Source organism: Aythya ferina (genome assembly GCF_964211825.1).
Source record: "Aythya ferina genome assembly, chromosome: 1".
NCBI lineage: Eukaryota > Metazoa > Chordata > Aves > Anseriformes > Anatidae > Aythya > Aythya ferina.
In genome coordinates this window covers 61409706-61428144 of record NC_140296.1, presented here as the reverse complement: position 1 = coordinate 61428144, position 18439 = coordinate 61409706, and the positions used below count along the sequence as shown (strand labels likewise).

Sequence of the window (18439 nt, the reverse complement as noted above, 5' to 3'; positions counted from 1 at the left end):
AGCCACCTCTAAGGTCAGATGTCTCTTTACTAGAATAAAGAGGTAAGTAATAAAATATTGTGCAAAGGCTTGATTCTGTAACTCTTGCTTGAATGGGGTAGCATTTAGGAGCTGTCTCTGATCATCAGTTGCCTAGAGTGTGGATGCAATTCCATTTCTGTTCCCTGGATTAATGGTGGACCCATTATCCCAACAAATCCCAACAAATGTCTTTCTAGATTAAACAAAATACTGGAGCAAACTGAGGTCAGCACTTATGTTGTGCTTAATTTTGATTTGATTTATTTGATAAATTTATTTGGCCTTTTTGTTTTACTGGCAGAATTCATTGCAGGTGGAAGCCTGAAGTGAAGAATCTAACACAATTCTAATTGTCTCGATAATTTGATGTTAATTTGCTTAAATATCTTCTGTGCACAGTGAGGAGCTAGGAGAATTCATGGAGATGAAAGGTGCCAACAGCCCTGGGATCCTTGTACTGACCACAGGCCTCAGCAAACCTTTTATGCGTCTGGATAAATACCCCACGTTACTCAAAGAACTTGAAAGGCACATGGAGGTATATCTTATCAGCATTTATGTTCCAGCTTAATGATGATTTGACAACAATTATTTTAAAGGTACATGTCAAACATGACGGGACCCAAAATTACCTTTGTTTCCTCTTCCTTCAGCCTCCTGAAATACAGGCTGCAATAGTTTAAGACGGTGCAGTAAAAAACTTCCTGCAAAAGCTAAATGTTTACGGTAAAGCTAGCCAGAGAAGCTAACCTTCACTCCTAGAACAGCCTTGCACGGACTTTGGTTGACTCGATGTTGAGTTCATCTCCTGCACACAACTTGAGGCTACTTTATCTTGTAGGAGTGCTGCTTCCCATCTTAGGACCTCAACCTGTTGGACACTTCACCTTGACTTCTACTGCACACTATCCCAAAATGATCTTTCCCATGGGGGAAGGTGTTTGAGGAGCTACTGTTTCTGCATTTGCATTTTATAGGTTAGATTTGTGGGGTGTGAAGGAGGGAGAGAAATAGAAGGCATATGGGTCTTCGTTGTGTCACATGGTTTGTCAGTCAGTGACAAGACATACTAATCTGGAAGGAATGTGTTTTTTGTGACAAAGAAAGGTAACATGCCAAATAAAACCCTCTAAAATGAACGCTTTCCTATTAGGATTTCAAGTTGGAAAGCAATTTTTTGTCCAATAGTTCCTGTAAAATTTTCTTGGCTCTATTTTAGGCATAAATAGCAAAGTTGTAAATGGCATTTTACTTTTTCTTTTTACAAGACAGACAACCGGTTTTTGATATAAGAGTAAGACGGCTGTGAAAAGAGAGATCTAAAAGCTTTTATTTTATAGGATTATTTGTATTTAGTTAAGCCTCTAAATACTTTGTTATTATTTTTACTAGAACTAAATCTTATATTCTGTTCTTTTTCCCTTGCTTTTAGGATTATCATCCGGATCGTCCAGATATTCAAAAATCCATGACTGCCTTCAAAAATCTTTCTGTAAGAGTGATGAAAAATAGATAATGTGTATTTTTCAGTATAGTTTTCTCTAATTTCATCTCTATCCATTGCTTTTAAAATGTGAAACTTTTTTGTACACTTTGGTATAAGAAATTTTTGTGAAACTTCTTTTGAGCCCTGGAAATCAATGCAGTTTACGGGCAGAGCTAAGGATTGCAAGCTGTGGGGGAGTTACAGCAAATAGACTATTGACAGAAGAGCCTTGCAAGCATTCTGCAATTCTCAGTCTGCCCTCTCACTTGTGCTTTATTTTCCTTTCTGTGAGCACACACGTGACTAGTGACCTAAAGAAGGGCCACAATGCTTGACTATATTTAAAAAAAAAAAAAAAAATAAATTCTGAAGTGCATTTGTTTTAGTGGAATAGTGGTAGAGTTGAGGGAGGAAGGATGAAAAGGGAAGCACAAGATAAACTCCTAAAGATAGGAACTTTCAGTAATAATCAAGGGGATAAGCCTGATTTGAACAAATGGGCTCTTTTTTTCTTAACTTAAAAAAAAAAAAAAAGTGCAACTGCAGCGGGCATGTGTTTAATGTATTCAAAGTGACAATAAACTTAACATTTTGTGTTTCCTGCTGGAAGTGCATGCTGCTGGTAACCTGGTGTTTTTTACATTTTAAAGCAGGAATTTATTGTTACCTGTGTTCAGACGAGGTTTGGGGTTTCCCCGTTCAGTTGAGTACTTCACAAATGAGAGACAATAATCCTGAAAAACTGAAGTGAGATGATTACAGCTAGTAGGGCAGGTTGGCAAGAAATGTAATAAAAATAGGAGCACGTGGTTAGACAGTGTTTGCACAAATGACATGGCAGTTTTTACTGAATAAGAGTATGCTTTGCATGTAGTGATTTGTATGTAGGACAGCTGTGTTACTGTCTTCTGCTCTAGCCAAGCTGTTTGTCTTAAAAGAACAAAAACATGAAATGTAAAGAAAAGGGAAATTTGAGGAATGGGATTTCTCAACTATAGTTTTCTCAAACTATAAATTTTTAGTTGAAGTCAGTGTATTGAAAAGAAAAGTAATAGGGAAGATAGCAAAACTAGTTTTATAAGAAATACTGGTAATGGTCATCTAAATGAAAATGCTTCAAATTGGCTATTGTCTTCTGTTTGCTACAGTGAAAACAGTAAATACAACTGTAGTGCTATTTCTACCCTTAACCGTATTGATGGAGTTGATAGAGATGATATTTTTGCCTATGTTTGCTAGGCACAATGTCAAGAAGTACGGAAACGGAAAGAACTTGAACTACAAATATTAACAGAAGCAATCCGCTGTTGGGAGGGAGAAGATATTAAAACACTTGGCAATGTAATTTACATGTCCCAGGTCATGATTCAGTGTGCTGGAAGTGAGGTAAGGCAGTTCTCATCTTTACTGTCAGTCTGTCTTTCCCTATTGTAATCATAATTATACATATACATATATATATGTATATATATACACACACACACAAAATCATGTAGCACAACATAATATAAATTTTGTAGCAGAAATAATGTTTTGAGATACTAATCTAGAATAGAATCTCTTCCCACTTCTTTAAGGCTTTTATTATAAAATAGGGAAAAAAAAAAACACTTGAAGATGGATGGTCTCATCTGTAAAACTTACTGAAACGTGGCTAATATAACACTTGAAAAATGATCTTACCATGTTTTTAGGTCTGTTTTTGAAGTGCATAATTAAACAAGTTTTTCCATATGTAGTTATATTACAGGATCATTTCACAAACGATTATAACATTTAAATAAGAGTCATACTGTAAGGTGCCTTGAGGTCAATTTTGCCCTTAGTGTTTTGGGAACTTTGCAGAGGCAGTACATTTTTGAAATACAGGTTTGAAAAATCAGTGGTTTTGGAGAAATGGACTAAGAGGAGAAAAGACAAAGGTGACGTTGCAAAGTATGGGTGATTTTTAAAGAAAAAAAATACTACTAGAGATAACATTCTAAAAGATTTTTAAAGCAAGTGTTAACAAAAGAGAAATGTATACAGATTACTGGTGTGTTTTTACTGTAGGCTGTTCTCCTGTATAATCAACTTCGAAGTTGTTGGGGGTTTTTGAATTGCAACCTCATTCAATTTCCTTCTGTAGAACAAAGATTTCAATGCGTATGAGGAAAGAGAAAGATGTTTTTGCAACTGAGTACTTTAAAATTCATCACCTGTTAATTTTTTTTTTTAATTGTTAGGTGTTTATTTAAACTTCAAGTAAGATTTAGTAGAATTCATAGTGCATCTTCTGCAGTTGCCTCTTGTCTTAAAAATAAATTAAAAGCCACCACGATCTTTCATTCTGATTAAAAAGTCAAATATAATAGAGTTCTAGTAGCTTCCACATATATTACGAGATTACTTTTTGACTAGGTATCTAACAGTTTAATTTTGCTAAAACAGTCATTTTAGTGTCTTTTCTAAATGATGTAGACATTTGTAAAGACCTCCTGAAAAACTAGTAGAAACATTCAAACTTGGTAAGGACCTGTATTGTATTGCAAAGATGTTCGGAATTGAGATAGTGACTTTGAGAATGGATATATTTGTTTTGTCATTAAAATAAAAGCTTAATATGTAAATGCTCCTTTCTTTAGGTGTTCATCTATACCAGCTGATTGAGTAAATTTTCTCCTCTTACCACAGACGTACTTCTCAAAAGAAAAAACTAAAGACAACCTCATAAGTGAAACCAGAATACTAAAAACAGAACAAAACAATATTTTTATTGAATATGAGCATTATTACTTTTCTTTCATAATCTTTTGCTAATTTGGAACATAATCTGACATTACAGAAAAATGTGATGTCTCCAATTTAAGAGACACTAAGTCTTGACATTACAGTAACAGCATCCATCCATGCTATATTAACAAATATATCCAGTATGTGATTTTGGCTTTGCTAAAGTCACCGAAACACCGTCTGGGTGAAATACTGGCCTTAAAATTTCTTTTTAAAAAATAAGGCTCTACTCTCCAGAAAGGAGTTATAGGCATGTATTACTGGAAATTTTGAAATAGAAAACTCAATAATCCAAACTCCTTTTACATTTATGAAGGCTTAATTTTGCTAGAGATGAATGCTTATGGAATAACTATAGAGTTGTAACATTGTTGATAGTTTTTAATAATATCTAATATAAAAAGTGGGGAGGGAGCTTGTGATGTTGTATTTACTTTTTCATTTTCTTTTTTTTTTTTTTTAAAGGAAAAGAATGAAAGGTATCTTCTTCTCTTCCCTAACATCTTGCTTATGTTGTCTGCCAGCCCAAGAATGAGTGGGTTTATCTATCAGGTAAAGTAATATATGTACATATGTGTATAAATGCTGGGAGTGTGTTTTCCCAAATGTTTCATAGAAAACATGGAAGGATTATTAAAATTCTGTGTTTACAAAGGGAAAAGGTAATTTCTGCAGTAAGAACTGGTTTTCTGTTTTATGAAGCCTAGAAGCTTGGATTTGACTTTTTTGCAGCTGACGACTTCTGTGACCGTCAGCAAGACATTTTTTCACCTCTGTCCTTCTCGGTATTAGCTAATGAGAGGAAAAATTAATAGCTTTTTAGAGCTACATATGAAAAGGATTCTGTTGTGCAGGCTCATTAGTGATCTTCTGACTGCTGCTTCAATATTACCAAAATTACACAGGACTCTTTAGGCTCTCAGTGGTGCAAGTTAGGCTGAGTTACCATCTAGTTCTTTAGGTGCGTCTGTGAATCAGCAGAGCACTTCTGACATGAGTCTTCTAGTTTTTCCTCTTTACTGACTCTTGAGTCACAGTGTCGGAGTGATCTCAGGGCCTACCAACTGGATTTCCTCTGGATGGAGCTGAACTGGAAGGCATGCTCCAAAAGTACACTTGATCTGCTTCAAGTACTCATTGCCACTTAGTCCATGGCACCAACCTAGAGCTAGCCCAATGTACTAACAATGTACACCTGAAACACATATGCTGTGACCTTCGGGCCTTCAGCACCACCAGATATTTCACTTCACAAATCCACTACTTGTTCCTGGTAGATGGCCTTTAAGCACTGTAGTGTGTTTTCTAGCTGAGTACTTGCTCTTGCAATCTGACTGTAGCTCCAAAGACCTCCTAGAAGGTTAAGTTAGAGCCAGTGCTTACTCCACGAGTTTTTGAAACTTTTGTAAACGTTCAAGTCTGGCTGGGTGATTCCGACATCACAGCAAAACAACCAAAAGCAAGGGAAAATGAAACAAAAATTCTGAAAGGGGCCCAAGATCCCACCTGCTTTAAGTACTTTTGTAAATCATTCAAGCATTCTGTTCCTTTCTCTCAAGTAGTGATTCATCTGCCACAAAGGAATGCTAAAGGTTTATAATTCAGGGTTCTTACACAGTTGGCTACATCCAGTCACAAACAGTGTGACTCAAATTCATGTTCGGATTCATGATAGTAGCTGGATTTATCTAAGACGTGTAGGTCAAATACATAATCAAGCTTCTGTTATCTTTGTGCTGCTCTTAATAACTTTTATCCTGATGTGGATGGAAAAAGATGCTAGGAAAGGCAGGTGAGTGCCAGATCCCAAGTGTCACAGCCATAATTCCTGATGACGGAAGGTGCTTCTAGTACAGAGGCAACTGAGTGGAAGTTTAGTGCGTTAACAAACAACACAAAATTAAGCAATGAATCTGTCAGGCTTAATTCTGCTCTCCTGCTTTTAAACTGCATATACTTTCTTCCTTCTCTCACCCATCTTGTCCCTCAGGTGGATGTCACTGTTCAATAAATAAGCAGTTTTCTGTGCACTTGTCTTCAGGTTCTGTTCAGCATGTTCACAGCGCTTTCTTAGTGTTTACTGCCCAACCCCCTGTTCAATACAAAATTATTGATTTCTTTGTAAGTTCTAATGTGATTTTCCTGACGCTATGAACTTCTCAAATCCTAATGTCTACGTTTTCACAGCAAGGCAGAATTATTTCATTACTTTTTATGTCTGAGACTGTGGCTTCGAGCTGTGTTGGGAATACATAGCACGTGCTGTCTGGATCTTTGTTTTGAGGTTCTTGCCTCTGAAGTGGGATGTGGGCAGATGGTGATGCAGCTCCCTTGGTCATTCCAAGAGAAAAGATGTCCTTGAAAGCAGCATCTTTACATGTCTCTTTTCCTGACTGGTGCATGTCTACAAACAGGGAGAAAGGAGCATTTCCTGATCCTTGCTGTTTAGGTATAAGCTGCAGCTGCTTCATGTTGCAGTACATCCTCATGTATGTCTGAATATTCAAGTTATCAGCAGGCTTCAGGCATTCTAGTTCATAGTGCTGCTATTTACCACATACTGTAATGGACTAGGGGGGAGTACATTTAGCCAGATTTGTAGTTGTGAAGGGTACAAACTATATTTTACATGGGAACTTCACAATTTTCACAATTGTTTCTTGAAAGAAGGGGAATGTCAGTGGTTCCTGAGTTTGTTTCAATTTTCTGTGTTTTGCTGACTTTGTACTTTTTGTCTCCAAGTGGCTCAGGTGATCTTTGTTCTCCATCACCAATCTTTTGCCTGGTGTGTCCCTGTGTTCCCTTTGCACCTATGTCAACATTTCCTGCACCTCACGTATAGCGTGGCTGTATGCTCTGTTATTTACGAATCAGAAAAACAAAATTTTAGGCTGCATTGTAAGACACAATGCTACCATGTTCCCTTCATCAGAGAAACTGTTGCAAGGAAACTTTATTTTTGGCATCTTGGCCTTCAGCATACTCTGTGCATACAGAATACTAAGTAGTTTCAGTTCAGCTTACAAGAAGCCTTTGTCCATGCGGTAGTCATTTAAATAAAATAAAATAAAATCCCCTCCATTGGAGCCAAAATTCCTGAGTACATAGGATTTGCACTTCTGCCAGCATGTGCTGAATAGTGTTTCTGTGCAGAAGAATACAGGATCTGTCTTAAAAGAACTTTAATAAAAGTTGCATTTTTGGTAAAGCCTTTCATCCTGGCAATATTACATCTTATCTGTTCTTCTGTGGTTCGAAATGGACAAAAAGTTATCCTAAACTGACTTTTTTTTTCCAGACTGCTTGGGCTTAAAATGAGATTAGGTTTTCTTCTGCAAAACTAATGTTTTTCTGAAACTTCAGAAACTTTGAAGGTGTTTTTACTGCTTTTGTTCTTTTTCCCCAAATATTTGAGAGTAAATTTAGTAGTGGTAGGAATGTCAGATATAAGTCTTCAGTATAATTGAAGGATTTGCTTAATGAAATCTTCCTTTCTAAACATACCACAAATCTTGTTTTGAGAGCTAATCAATCAGTTTGCAAACAAATGTGATTTAAGATCAGTCATCATTGCCTCCAGTCATGTAACATGGATGACCCTGAACATCTCAGTTCTCAGAACTTGAGGCTATGATGAGTAACCACTCTTATGTTCATATGGATTTGTAGGCTGCCCAGATATCAAATAGTCTCATTAAAATCACAGATCTCGTTTGTAGAAGTTGGGCATTAAAACTTGCATTGCAAGGTGTCTGCTTGGATTTTAAAATATTTTAAATCCATCAGTGTGTTGTGTATGCGTGTTTAGCAATGTATTTTATGTGCACGAGTTCATTCAGAGTTCGAAATTACATATTCTTTACTTGGTAATGGTTTTGTGTGTTTTGGATTTAATTTGTGTGTTTTTTTTTTTCTCAGGGAAAACTGCCAATGACCGGAATGACTATCACAAAGCTAGAAGACAGTGAAAACCATAAAAATGCATTTGAAATATCAGGTATTGTCTGGAAATACTTCTATTTGCTATTTAATGTTTCAATATCAGATGTTTTGTCTAAACGTTTTTCATTCTGAGGATGACTGAGCATTTATCACAGGTTTCCCAGAGGTTGTGGAGCTTCTATGCTTGGAGATACTTAAGAGACTTAAGAGCTGTCTTGATGTGGTCTTGGACAACCAGCTGTGGGTGGCCTTCTTGAGTAGGGATGTTGGACAAGGTGACCTCTAGAGGTCCCTTCCAGTCTCCTCAGCCATCTTGTGGTTTTACAGATTTGGTAAGGCATCTACACAGAGCCTCACGTGAAAATTGCTTTTTACTGCTAGCGTTAAGCAGTTAACAAACTGCCTTTGTATGGGGTTCACCCCTAGATTTCTGCCTTTTAATTAAGGCACTAGCCTTGGAAAAGGTCCTTTATTGGTGAAGCAATTCAGACTGTGCTACTCTCTGGAAGAAAGGAAATTTCAGACAGTCCAGAAGAGCTTTAATCAAGAGCTTTCCTTTAGAAGTAAACAATCAGTCTCTTTACTGAGAGACTGGTAGTAGCTCTGCTAATCGTGCTTGCAGCTGTGCTTTCTTTAGGTATTTTCTCTCTGGAAAGTAGTTTGTTTCAGCATGTAACTTAATTTTGAAGAACAGTTCCTGATGTCAGAATCCTAGGAAGACACACTGGGAGAAGGATCTACACAATGGAGGTTTATACCTTCATTTTTTTCTTGGATCCATTCTGCCCCCAAGCAGGTTGCATTTCAATAAAGTAATTTTGAGGCTCTCAGGTGGCAGGTAAAGGGGAAAAAGCTGTTGATGTTGCTTGTTCTTCTGAGATAATAGCTCCAAAGCTGATCCTCAGATAAGGAATTTGGTGGGTTAAAATGGAGCTAACTTTAGAAATTAAAGTAATCCTGGGTTAATCACCCTGCTGCTTTCCCAAGTGACTTACCTCAGTGTTAATACTAGATTCAGACTGACTCTACGTTTTCTGAATGGTATTTTATCACTTGTCCAATACTATAGCTTGCAGACTAAAGAATGACATTGTAGGCTCTATGTTGGCTTTCCTGGGGAACACGGAGAAGCATAAGGCTACTAGATTGTACCTCTGGATCTCAGGATGAACCTGTCACCTACCTCTATTTATTATCATAAATGTTGTGTTTGTGTTATCCTAAGTGGGGAAGAAAGGTAGAATTCCTCTGCTTTGTGGAGGAACAAATGCACAGAGGAAATGCTATGACATGAAAAAGTAAGATGCTGTGGTTCTGAAAACCTTGAGTAATTTTTTTTCTTGGTACTTTGGGGTTATAATGTTTTAAGAAATGTGTATATTTATTATCAGGTCAGACAGACCGTGTTCTTCTTTGGTTTCCCATGTCTTTTTTTTTTTCTTTTTCTGTCACCTAGGAAATATGATTGAAAGGATACTAGTGTCATGTAACAACCAACAAGACTTGCATGAGTGGGTGGATCATCTGCAGAAGCAAACCAAAGTCACAACTGTTGGGAATCCCACCATTAAACCTCATTCTGTGCCATCTCACACAGTAAGAAATGACTTGTGAAGTAAATAAGCAGTGTAGATAGAATTAGGATATCTGGCAAATATATGACCTTGTAAAGCGTTTTCTTTAACATTTGGTTCTCGTTACTAATGGTTGGTTCTAGTCATAAGGGTTATAACTGTAGTTTAAGGGGTCAAAGTCTTATGTTTTTAATTGCATGAACAGAATAAATGCTTAGCTCTTGGTGTAATAGTTTAATAGGATAAAAGAATATCTGCTATAGTTACTTTTTATAATGACCAAGTAATCACATCATCTTTTAAGTGTCCTTAGGACAGTAGGTTTTAACTGGCAATGTGCGTGGGTCTGTGGAAAAATAATTTCCTGAAGTAGTTTTTTTCAGATTCTGAATTTGAGTTGTCTTATATGAATGGATCTAAATTTATCTTAGTGGTGAAAGAAGTGGGAGCAGAGCTGCTTGTAGCTGTTCTTTCTTTAGTGCATACTCTATCTACAGTAGACAATAAAAACTTCTTTAAGCACTGCTTTTCTAAGCAATAATTCAGTGCTAAAATTTTGAAAGCACAGCTGTAATAAACAGAAGCACTAGAAAGGTGAGATTATTTCACTGGTCCTTCATGGTACTTTGCCTTTATGATGTTAATATTCTTCCTCTCCCTTCCCATAACTGTTACTGTCTTTTGACAGCTTCCTTCCCATCCTGTAACGCCTTCCAGCAAGCATTCAGATAGCAAGCCGATACCACTGACTCCTGCATACCACACTCTCCCTCATCCGTCGCATCATGGGACTCCACATACCACGATAAACTGGGGACCTCTGGAACCTCCGAAAACTCCCAAGCCTTGGAGCCTGAGCTGCTTACGGCCTGCACCTCCATTAAGGCCTTCAGCAGCACTTTGCTATAAAGAGGTGAGATGCAGCAGCCAAGAAGTATTAACTCTGTAAAAGGCCTGTGATGAGAAGCTTAACTTTTTTTTTTATATACCAGTACTTTAAAATTTTGTGCGTATTTTTATATGAAGATGTAGCTAACAGCTAGTGCTGAATGGTGTAATGGACTAGTGAAAGCTGTTTGTTTCAAACAGGCTTTTAGTCTTGCTGCTCAGAAAATACAAAGACTTGTTAGGAGATGTTTTTCCCCCCTGCTGTGTTTCCACTTACTTTCATCCTCTGTCTAGTTACTAAACAAGATTTAAAAACAAACAACAACAACAAAAAAAAACACAACCATAACCCCCCACAATTAGAAATTCTTAAAAAAAAAAAAAATAAATAAAATAAATAAATAAAAAAGGGCACTTTTGTTATATTGATCATCCAGGCTTACTGCAAAGTAAGTTGTTTACTAAGCGTGCTGAGAAGCATCTAGGATAAGGGATTCTGTGGTGCTTCAAAATGCTGTATCAAATCACTTTAAACAGCTCTGGTGGTGTAATTGACTCTTGATTCTGCAGTATTTACCACCGGTACTAGGTAACTAATGTGTTTAGAAAAGAAGTCAAAATACATATTAAAAAGAAAACATTAAAAAGAAACTGTCAAAATACACATAATCTTTTTCTACTTAAATGAATCTTACAGTTAACATCACCATTTAGCAAAAAAAAGACAACCAAGCAACAACAAACACACTCCAAATAACAAACCTACCACCAAACAAAAGAAATTTAGATTTTGAGATGCTGTTGTAGTTTTTAATTAACATGTGGTATGAAACAGGAATCTGTTCTGAGAGAAATACAGTGGTGGTGGTAGGTCGATTTGGTCTTGGCACTACATTCTGCATGGCTTTATACATACTAAGAAAATAGTAGATTGATATTTAAAGTCCATGTTTGTATAAGGAGGATGCTGTGTGGCACGGTAATATCTTCTGTTTTGGCATCTTTTTGTCATGGATTCTCATTGCACTAATTTAATGAAAAGCAACAGGACCCAACAAGGGTAACAGAGAATCATGGAATGGCTTGGGTTGGAAGGGACCTTAAAGATGATCTAGTTCTAACCCCCCTGCCATGAACAAGGACACCCTCTAGATCTGTTTGCCCAAAGTTATGCCTACAAATTTTCTTGTAAGCATGTGATGTTAACAGAGTAATGTTATTTGGTGGGCATGTGAATTGCAGTTTTAGAAACTGTAGCCTAAACGCTGTGCCTCAGTGTGGTGTGGTTGGTTTTGATTGTGGTGGGCGTGCAACTTGCTTTTTCTTTCTAAATCCCTTAAGCAACAGGGGAAAAAACGATAGGTAGCCTTCAGTTGGAAGGCTTAATTATTGTAAGGTGTTCTCTTGTGTAGCTGTACTACATGCTCATCTCTTTGTAAGTTAAATTCCTTTCATGCCTTTTGTGTGTGGCACTAAATTCTCAGACATGGTAAAGTTTCATCTTTACAGTGTTTAGAATATTGATAGTATTCAGTCTATCTTCATCATCTCTGGTCTGTCCTGCTCATTCACTTTTTTACTTTCTTGTTCTGTACTTTTATAGAGGATGTCTTGTACCCTTAAGGTAAGGGATAGACCAGTATATTCCTTTTGTTCCTGTAAAATTAGCATTGCTCCTGTAAATTAGCATGACTGCATTATGAGCAGAAATGCTGTATTTGTTGCTGTATTTTTTTGCTGTAGGTCCGTTCTGAGAAAGCTCTAAACATTTAAAAATTCTGGCTTTAAAGAATATAGGTATACTACCTTCCAAGCTTCCTTTTTAGGTCCTTTTTTTAAAACCTGCTTTTAAGTAGAGAAGTTGAATGGGTTGCCTCTTCAAATGTTAAGGGGGAGAAAAAAGTATTGGTACATGCCTGCCTGTTTCCTTCGCTCTAGCCCCCAAACAGCCTGCATGGTTTTGCAGCAGCTTCTCTGTGTATTTCTGTTGACAGAATAGATTAAAAATATCCGACTTTGTGTATAGTTGGAGGATGGGTAGAGAAGAAATCAGCCAGTTCAGGCAAATCTGAAGTGCCAAAAAAGATTAGTAAACTACATGTTGGTGCTGTTAGCAGATTTTTAGTTATGAACTCCTGTATGCATCTTAGAAGCTAAGATTTGAAATACTGTAGAGAAGCTCTACTTTTTTTCTGTATTTTTGCTCTCCCCTCACAGGATCTCAGTAAAAGCCCTAAAACCATGAAAAAGCTGCTTCCCAAACGCAAGCCAGAACGGAAGCCATCAGATGAAGAGTTTGCACTGAGAAAAAGTAAGACTTGAACAAATGTCTGCATACTACAAAGGCTGAAATTAACATCCATTTAAATTTTGTGGAAATTAAATGTTCAGTCTAAGCAAGTCATCTAGTTTCCTCCCCCTGTCAGGGGAAAGGAAAGAGGATTGTTTATTTTACTCATTTTCAGTATTTATATCACAACGGGATTAATTGCTTACTTAGTATTGACTACAGAATGAAGAAAATTGTCCAAGGCTAAGTGACAGACATCCTGCTTTCCCATGTGTGTCTATAGATTTAAAAAGTGTGTGTGAGGGGAAGGTGGAAGCTGCAGGATGATGCATAGAGGTTTATTCTGATCAAAATTTCCAATCTTTGGTCTGTCAGCAGCACTTGCACTACCTTCCTTTTTCTAATTAGCAATTGTAGCCTGCAACTTTGATGTCAGTATGTTTAGAAACTTGTTTAACTTCTGAGGCTTCGATAATATTATTCCTTCTGCAAACAGGTAACTATTTTTGGTACCTTCAGTTCTGGTGGCACTCATCCTCTGTTCAGATATGTTTCTACTTGAGCTAGTCATTTCAGGCTCCTTTGTAGTTGGCGGAGAGCTGCCTTCCCAGTGTAATTCATGTCCTGAAGTGAACAACCAAACTAGGTCAGGTGAGGTGGGCTGTTGAAGTGCCTTGTAGATTTGTGTGAATGAACGATTCAATTAGTTGTGCCAGTAAAAGATAAGGTGCTTAAAATAGATTGTTTTCTATGTTCACATTTGAAGACCAGATTCCTTTACTGCAACTTCTGCTTCTGTCTGTCTTTTGCTCATAAGCTTCTTCAGTTAGAGGCTGTGTGCCCTGAGTGATAAATACATGAAATATGTTACTATAAACATTGTCTCTCACCAACATCCGCAGGGTTTGAAAGAAAAAGCTTGTCCTCAGGGCTGGTTCTCTTAAGGTAGAAGTGCTTCTGAGTGTGCTGTGACTTTCCAACAGCCAAGAGTTAAGGCAGTGGACAGAATGATCCTTTCTTTGTGGATGTACAGGTGGAGGCTTTAATTCAGGATAAGCTTTATTTTTTATGATGCCTGAACAGGGTTCTCTCATGACAAAGGATGAAAGACCAGTACCTGCATAGTAGCAGAGAACCTTCTATAGAGATGGCTTTTCAGGATTTCCTTACTTCTTGTTCCTCCTGTTACTGGCATGAGGAAGACAGTCAGACTTAACTTGAAAATGATAGAAAATAGGTTGTCCTGTGTTCTATTGATTCCATTCTAGCCACGTCCTTAATACACACTGCATGGTATTCTTAGGTATATCTCATTGTATTCTGTGTGCATCGTGTGTGGTCATTAAGTAGCAAGTATGTGTAGTAGCTTCTATTCAGAATAGTTTAGAAGGATATCTGGAATATAGAAACAAAAGTTACTGAGACTTAAAAACACCAGTGAGAGCTGAAATAGTAACAAGCATGACATGGACACTGTTTTGGGTGGTGTATTTATAAAGGAGTCGTGGCCCTTATTTACATGATGAGTTTCAGGGCATCTTGTTTCTCTTGGTGATAAAGTTTTATGGTCTACAAGAGGCTTCTTAAATACTTGTGACTGTCATCTGTCTGACATGATTTAAAAACTTGATTCTCTATCATGTCTTCAAAAGATTTATTGTGAACTGACCACATAAGAAGCATCCTCATTTAAATTTAAGCAGTCTCTTATAAACTGTTGTAGCAAAGTGCAGTTATGGTTCTCTATAATATGAAAGAAGACATCTTTTTCTAGTCCATTCAAGTTAACATTTGGAGAAGACTGTTTCCATCAGTTGCTTGCACAATAGAAGTTTTATCTTTAAGATGACACTTTTTTCACTTTGGGGAAAAAACAGTAGTGACTCTTTTTACCTAACAAAATTGTTTTTGACTTCCTTGACTCTTCTAAATATGCAGTTTATACTTCTGTGGTGGTGCAATTTTTAAGGAGCAGAGAACTGAAATACCACTAGGGCATTAATAAACACCCCAGTATTAGAAGTTAGATTGTAAATAATGTTTCATTATTTGAATGTGAGAAACAGAAGGACAAAAAAAAGTCTCAACTTTGAAAGTAATAGTCTTAATTTTCCAGTTTAGTTTTACATCACTAGAAACCCTTATGATGTAGCCCTACGAGTTCATTTCGCTTCCCTAATACTACCAGCTGTATTCTTGGAAGACAATATTGAATCATAGAATGGCTTGGGTTGGGAGGGACCTCAAAGATCATCTAACTCCAACCACCTGCCATGGGCAGGGATGCCACCCACCAGACCAAGCTGCCCAGGGTCATCTCCAGCCTGGCCTTGAACACCTCCAAGGATGGGGCAGCCACAGCTTCTCCGAGCAACCTGTGCCAGGGCCTCACTGCCCTTAGAGTGAAGAATTTCTTCCTAATGTCTAGTCTAAATCTACTCTCTCTTAGTTTAAGGCCATTCTCCCTTGTCCTGTCATTATGAGTAAAGTGTCCTTATTCATCCTTTTTTTTTTTTTTTTTTTTTTAATAAAACTTTTAAGTATTTGAAATGAGGTCTCCCCAGAGCCTTCTCTTCTCCAGGCTGAACAGTCCCAGCTCTCTCAGCCTTTCTCCATAGCAGAGGTGCTCCAGCCTCTGTTCATCTTTGTGGCCCTCCTCTGGACTTGCTCCAACAGCCCCACATCCTTGTGCTGGGGGCCCCAGAGCTGGACGCAGCACTCCAGGTGGGGCCTCACAAGGGCAGAGCAGAGGGGCACAATCCCCTCCCTCCACCTGCTGCCCAGGATGCAGTTGGCCTGCTGGGCTTCTTGGGCTTGGAGAAGCTTGAGCTTCTCCAGATTCCCAAGGATTTGTGGGCTGTGTTGAAAACTGCTATGTGAAATTAGCTTTATAACAGGCAAATGAAACTAAATAAGGTGTTTCAGCTGAGTGCCCTTACAGTGCTGATTACAGAAGTGAAAATGCTCGTTTTGCTATGGTAATAATATAGGGCTGAATTCTAACCACAACAAAATTAAATTATTTTTCCTGCCTTGAAAGAGAAATAACCTGCACTTGGGAATATCTGCGTCTCTTAAATTGCGGGGTAGCTATGCCTAGTCAAGATGATTTCTTCAACAATTAGCTTGTCAGTCAATCCTGCCAAATCTTTTGACAGTTAGCTTTGTGGTGGTGGTAATAAATCACAAAAAATAAACCTGGATGCACTGGCTCACAGTGCTTTATCTTGATGTTGAAGGCAGTTCAGATTCATGCAGCAGAGAACTTGAAAGACTAGGAGGTTTTTTTGGGGGGAAGGAGGAGGACGGGAAAAGTGGTTTTAAAACAAAAATTCATCTTGACTTGCCCATAAAAATCCTGGTTCTATCTAAACTAATGGTGCTTCTTTGACATTTGTTCAGAAGTGTGTTTGCTGTATATTGAAAAAATATATATATATTTTGCAATGTTAAGTTTGGCTAGATTTATTTATTTTCTTTTATAATGCTCTTAACTTCTTACTGTCTGGGAAGTTGAATGTACTCCACTTTTCTTAGGTACGGTTGAATGGTGGTGACACGTTACTGCACACTGGGCTGAAATTGTGCCAATGTGTTTTTTTGTTTAATTCTCAGTAGAATGCTGTTTACCTTTCAGGGTAAATCTGATTCGTTTGCAAAAGCTGTCAAGATTTCTCTTCTTTGAATTATATTTGGTTCCTTCATTTCTTTGATAATATTATGAAAGAATAACTGCAGTACGCTATTTTTCAGTTTAACATCTGTTTTGTTTGTAATCCTTGAGATGTCCTGTGCAAATTCACATACTCAGAAAATGTCTTCAATGTATGAGTAATTTCTCTGACTTGTATTTTGTCTTTTGTTGTTTTAAATATATTGTAATAGTATTTTCATTTTTTAAAGTTCTTGTTAGTTTTGGTCATTGAAGCTTGATTTTTGAAATGATTAAGAGAAATTTGGGAGGTTAATTAGGCCAAACTTTGGTCCCAACTGAAATATATAGTATTTAGCTTTAAACAAACATGATTTACAAAGGCCTGTTTGTATTAACAAACATATATCCATGTTTAAAATTTTATTTTTCCCATTGATTCTAGGTACAGCTGCTTTAGAAGAAGATGCTCAAATTCTTAAAGTCATTGAAGCATATTGCACAAGTGCCAAAACACGTCAAACACTAAATTCAAGTAAGTTAGAAAATACTGAAATGACTAATTAAGCCACAAATCAGATAGTTTGCAAAGAAGAGAAGTGTAGTGTCAATGGTCTCAGAACTTCGCAAATTACAAGCTGGACCTGGAAGAAGTAATAATCTGGTTATGGCTTAATATCAGTGCTGGGTGTGTTTAAGTATTGGGAGCCAAGGTCCATGGTTAGAGATCATAGTTCTGAAAAGTGTTTATTTAAAACAAAGAAAAATTGGCTAGTTGTCGTGGTTTAAAATTGCATAAAACCTTCATCAATAAATGAGAGGTTTTGAGGCATCTGTCGACAGTTGCTCAGTATGTTTTTTGATAAATTTCAGGAAGCTGGTAAGTAGGAGGAATGGAGAATAAGTGATAGTTTTTAGAGGAATATAGTTTTCTCTTGATCTGTTCAACAAAGACATATGGTACAAAAAAGTAACATAGACCTGTGAAGATTTATTTTATTGCCACCAGTTATTTTTAGTATTAATTGCAAATTTTAATCCCATCTCATAATTTCAGGAGAAACTGTTCTCAGATCTGTGTGTTGCTTAAAGCCATTTGCAGTTTCTCAGATCAATGCCTAGCTTACTGAAAACCTGTAATGTGCCTCTGGGGTTCTACTTCATTTAATCCCAATCAAGGTTGCCATGTGGAGTTCCTCTGTGTTGTAAGTAAAACATTGCACAAAGCAGGGGAGTCCACCAGCATGTGTCCCACTTATACAAGGAAGGAGGAAATGCTGTTGGGTTTGTTCCAAATTGCACAGTTTTTGCACTGTTGATTAAGGATTTAATTCAGATATCCTTGGAACACAGTATAATGGAACATGGCTTTAATGGAAAACTTGGCCAGTTTTGCTGTTGTCAAGAATTAGAAGAGTGGGCATCATAGACTCCTTGTCCACTAAATTGATTAAATTTGCAGTAGTAAACGCTGGTACTGTTACCATATCTCTGTGCCTGTTTTGCTTCCAAGCAAAAGCACTTTATACTGAAAATTGAGAAGTCTCAAAATATACTTGCAAACATAGTTTATGGATTTTCCTAATAACATTCACTTACTGTTATCACCTTGAAAAATTACAGCTATTGTGTATTCATCTGTACTTTAAAACTGGAATATGACCTCGTGTTAGACTTTTAAAATTTTTAAGTAACAGCAACAACCTCAATTTCAACTTTTTGTTCTTGACAAACTGTAGGTCTCCAAGGTGATAACTGCCAGTTTTGTAAATTAGCTGCTATTACATCATTTTTTATTAATATTGACCTATTTT

At 37.1% G+C, this 18439-nt stretch overlaps 1 protein-coding gene across 3 annotated transcripts in view; it reads left to right on the top strand.

Moving 5' to 3' along the window:
* Positions 1 to 18439, top strand: part of ARHGEF7 (Rho guanine nucleotide exchange factor 7) — a 110085-nt gene that overhangs the window by 74703 nt on the left and 16943 nt on the right. For all 3 annotated transcript variants that reach the window (XM_084536336.1, XM_084536337.1, XM_084536338.1), the window contains exons 10-18: positions 421 to 559; positions 1454 to 1513; positions 2747 to 2893; positions 4745 to 4831; positions 8198 to 8276; positions 9678 to 9817; positions 10484 to 10708; positions 12901 to 12994; positions 17071 to 17160. In XM_084536336.1, coding sequence (XP_084392462.1) covers positions 421 to 559; positions 1454 to 1513; positions 2747 to 2893; positions 4745 to 4831; positions 8198 to 8276; positions 9678 to 9817; positions 10484 to 10708; positions 12901 to 12994; positions 17071 to 17160 — 1061 coding nt within the window. The remainder of the gene's footprint in view (positions 1 to 420; positions 560 to 1453; positions 1514 to 2746; positions 2894 to 4744; positions 4832 to 8197; positions 8277 to 9677; positions 9818 to 10483; positions 10709 to 12900; positions 12995 to 17070; positions 17161 to 18439) is intronic.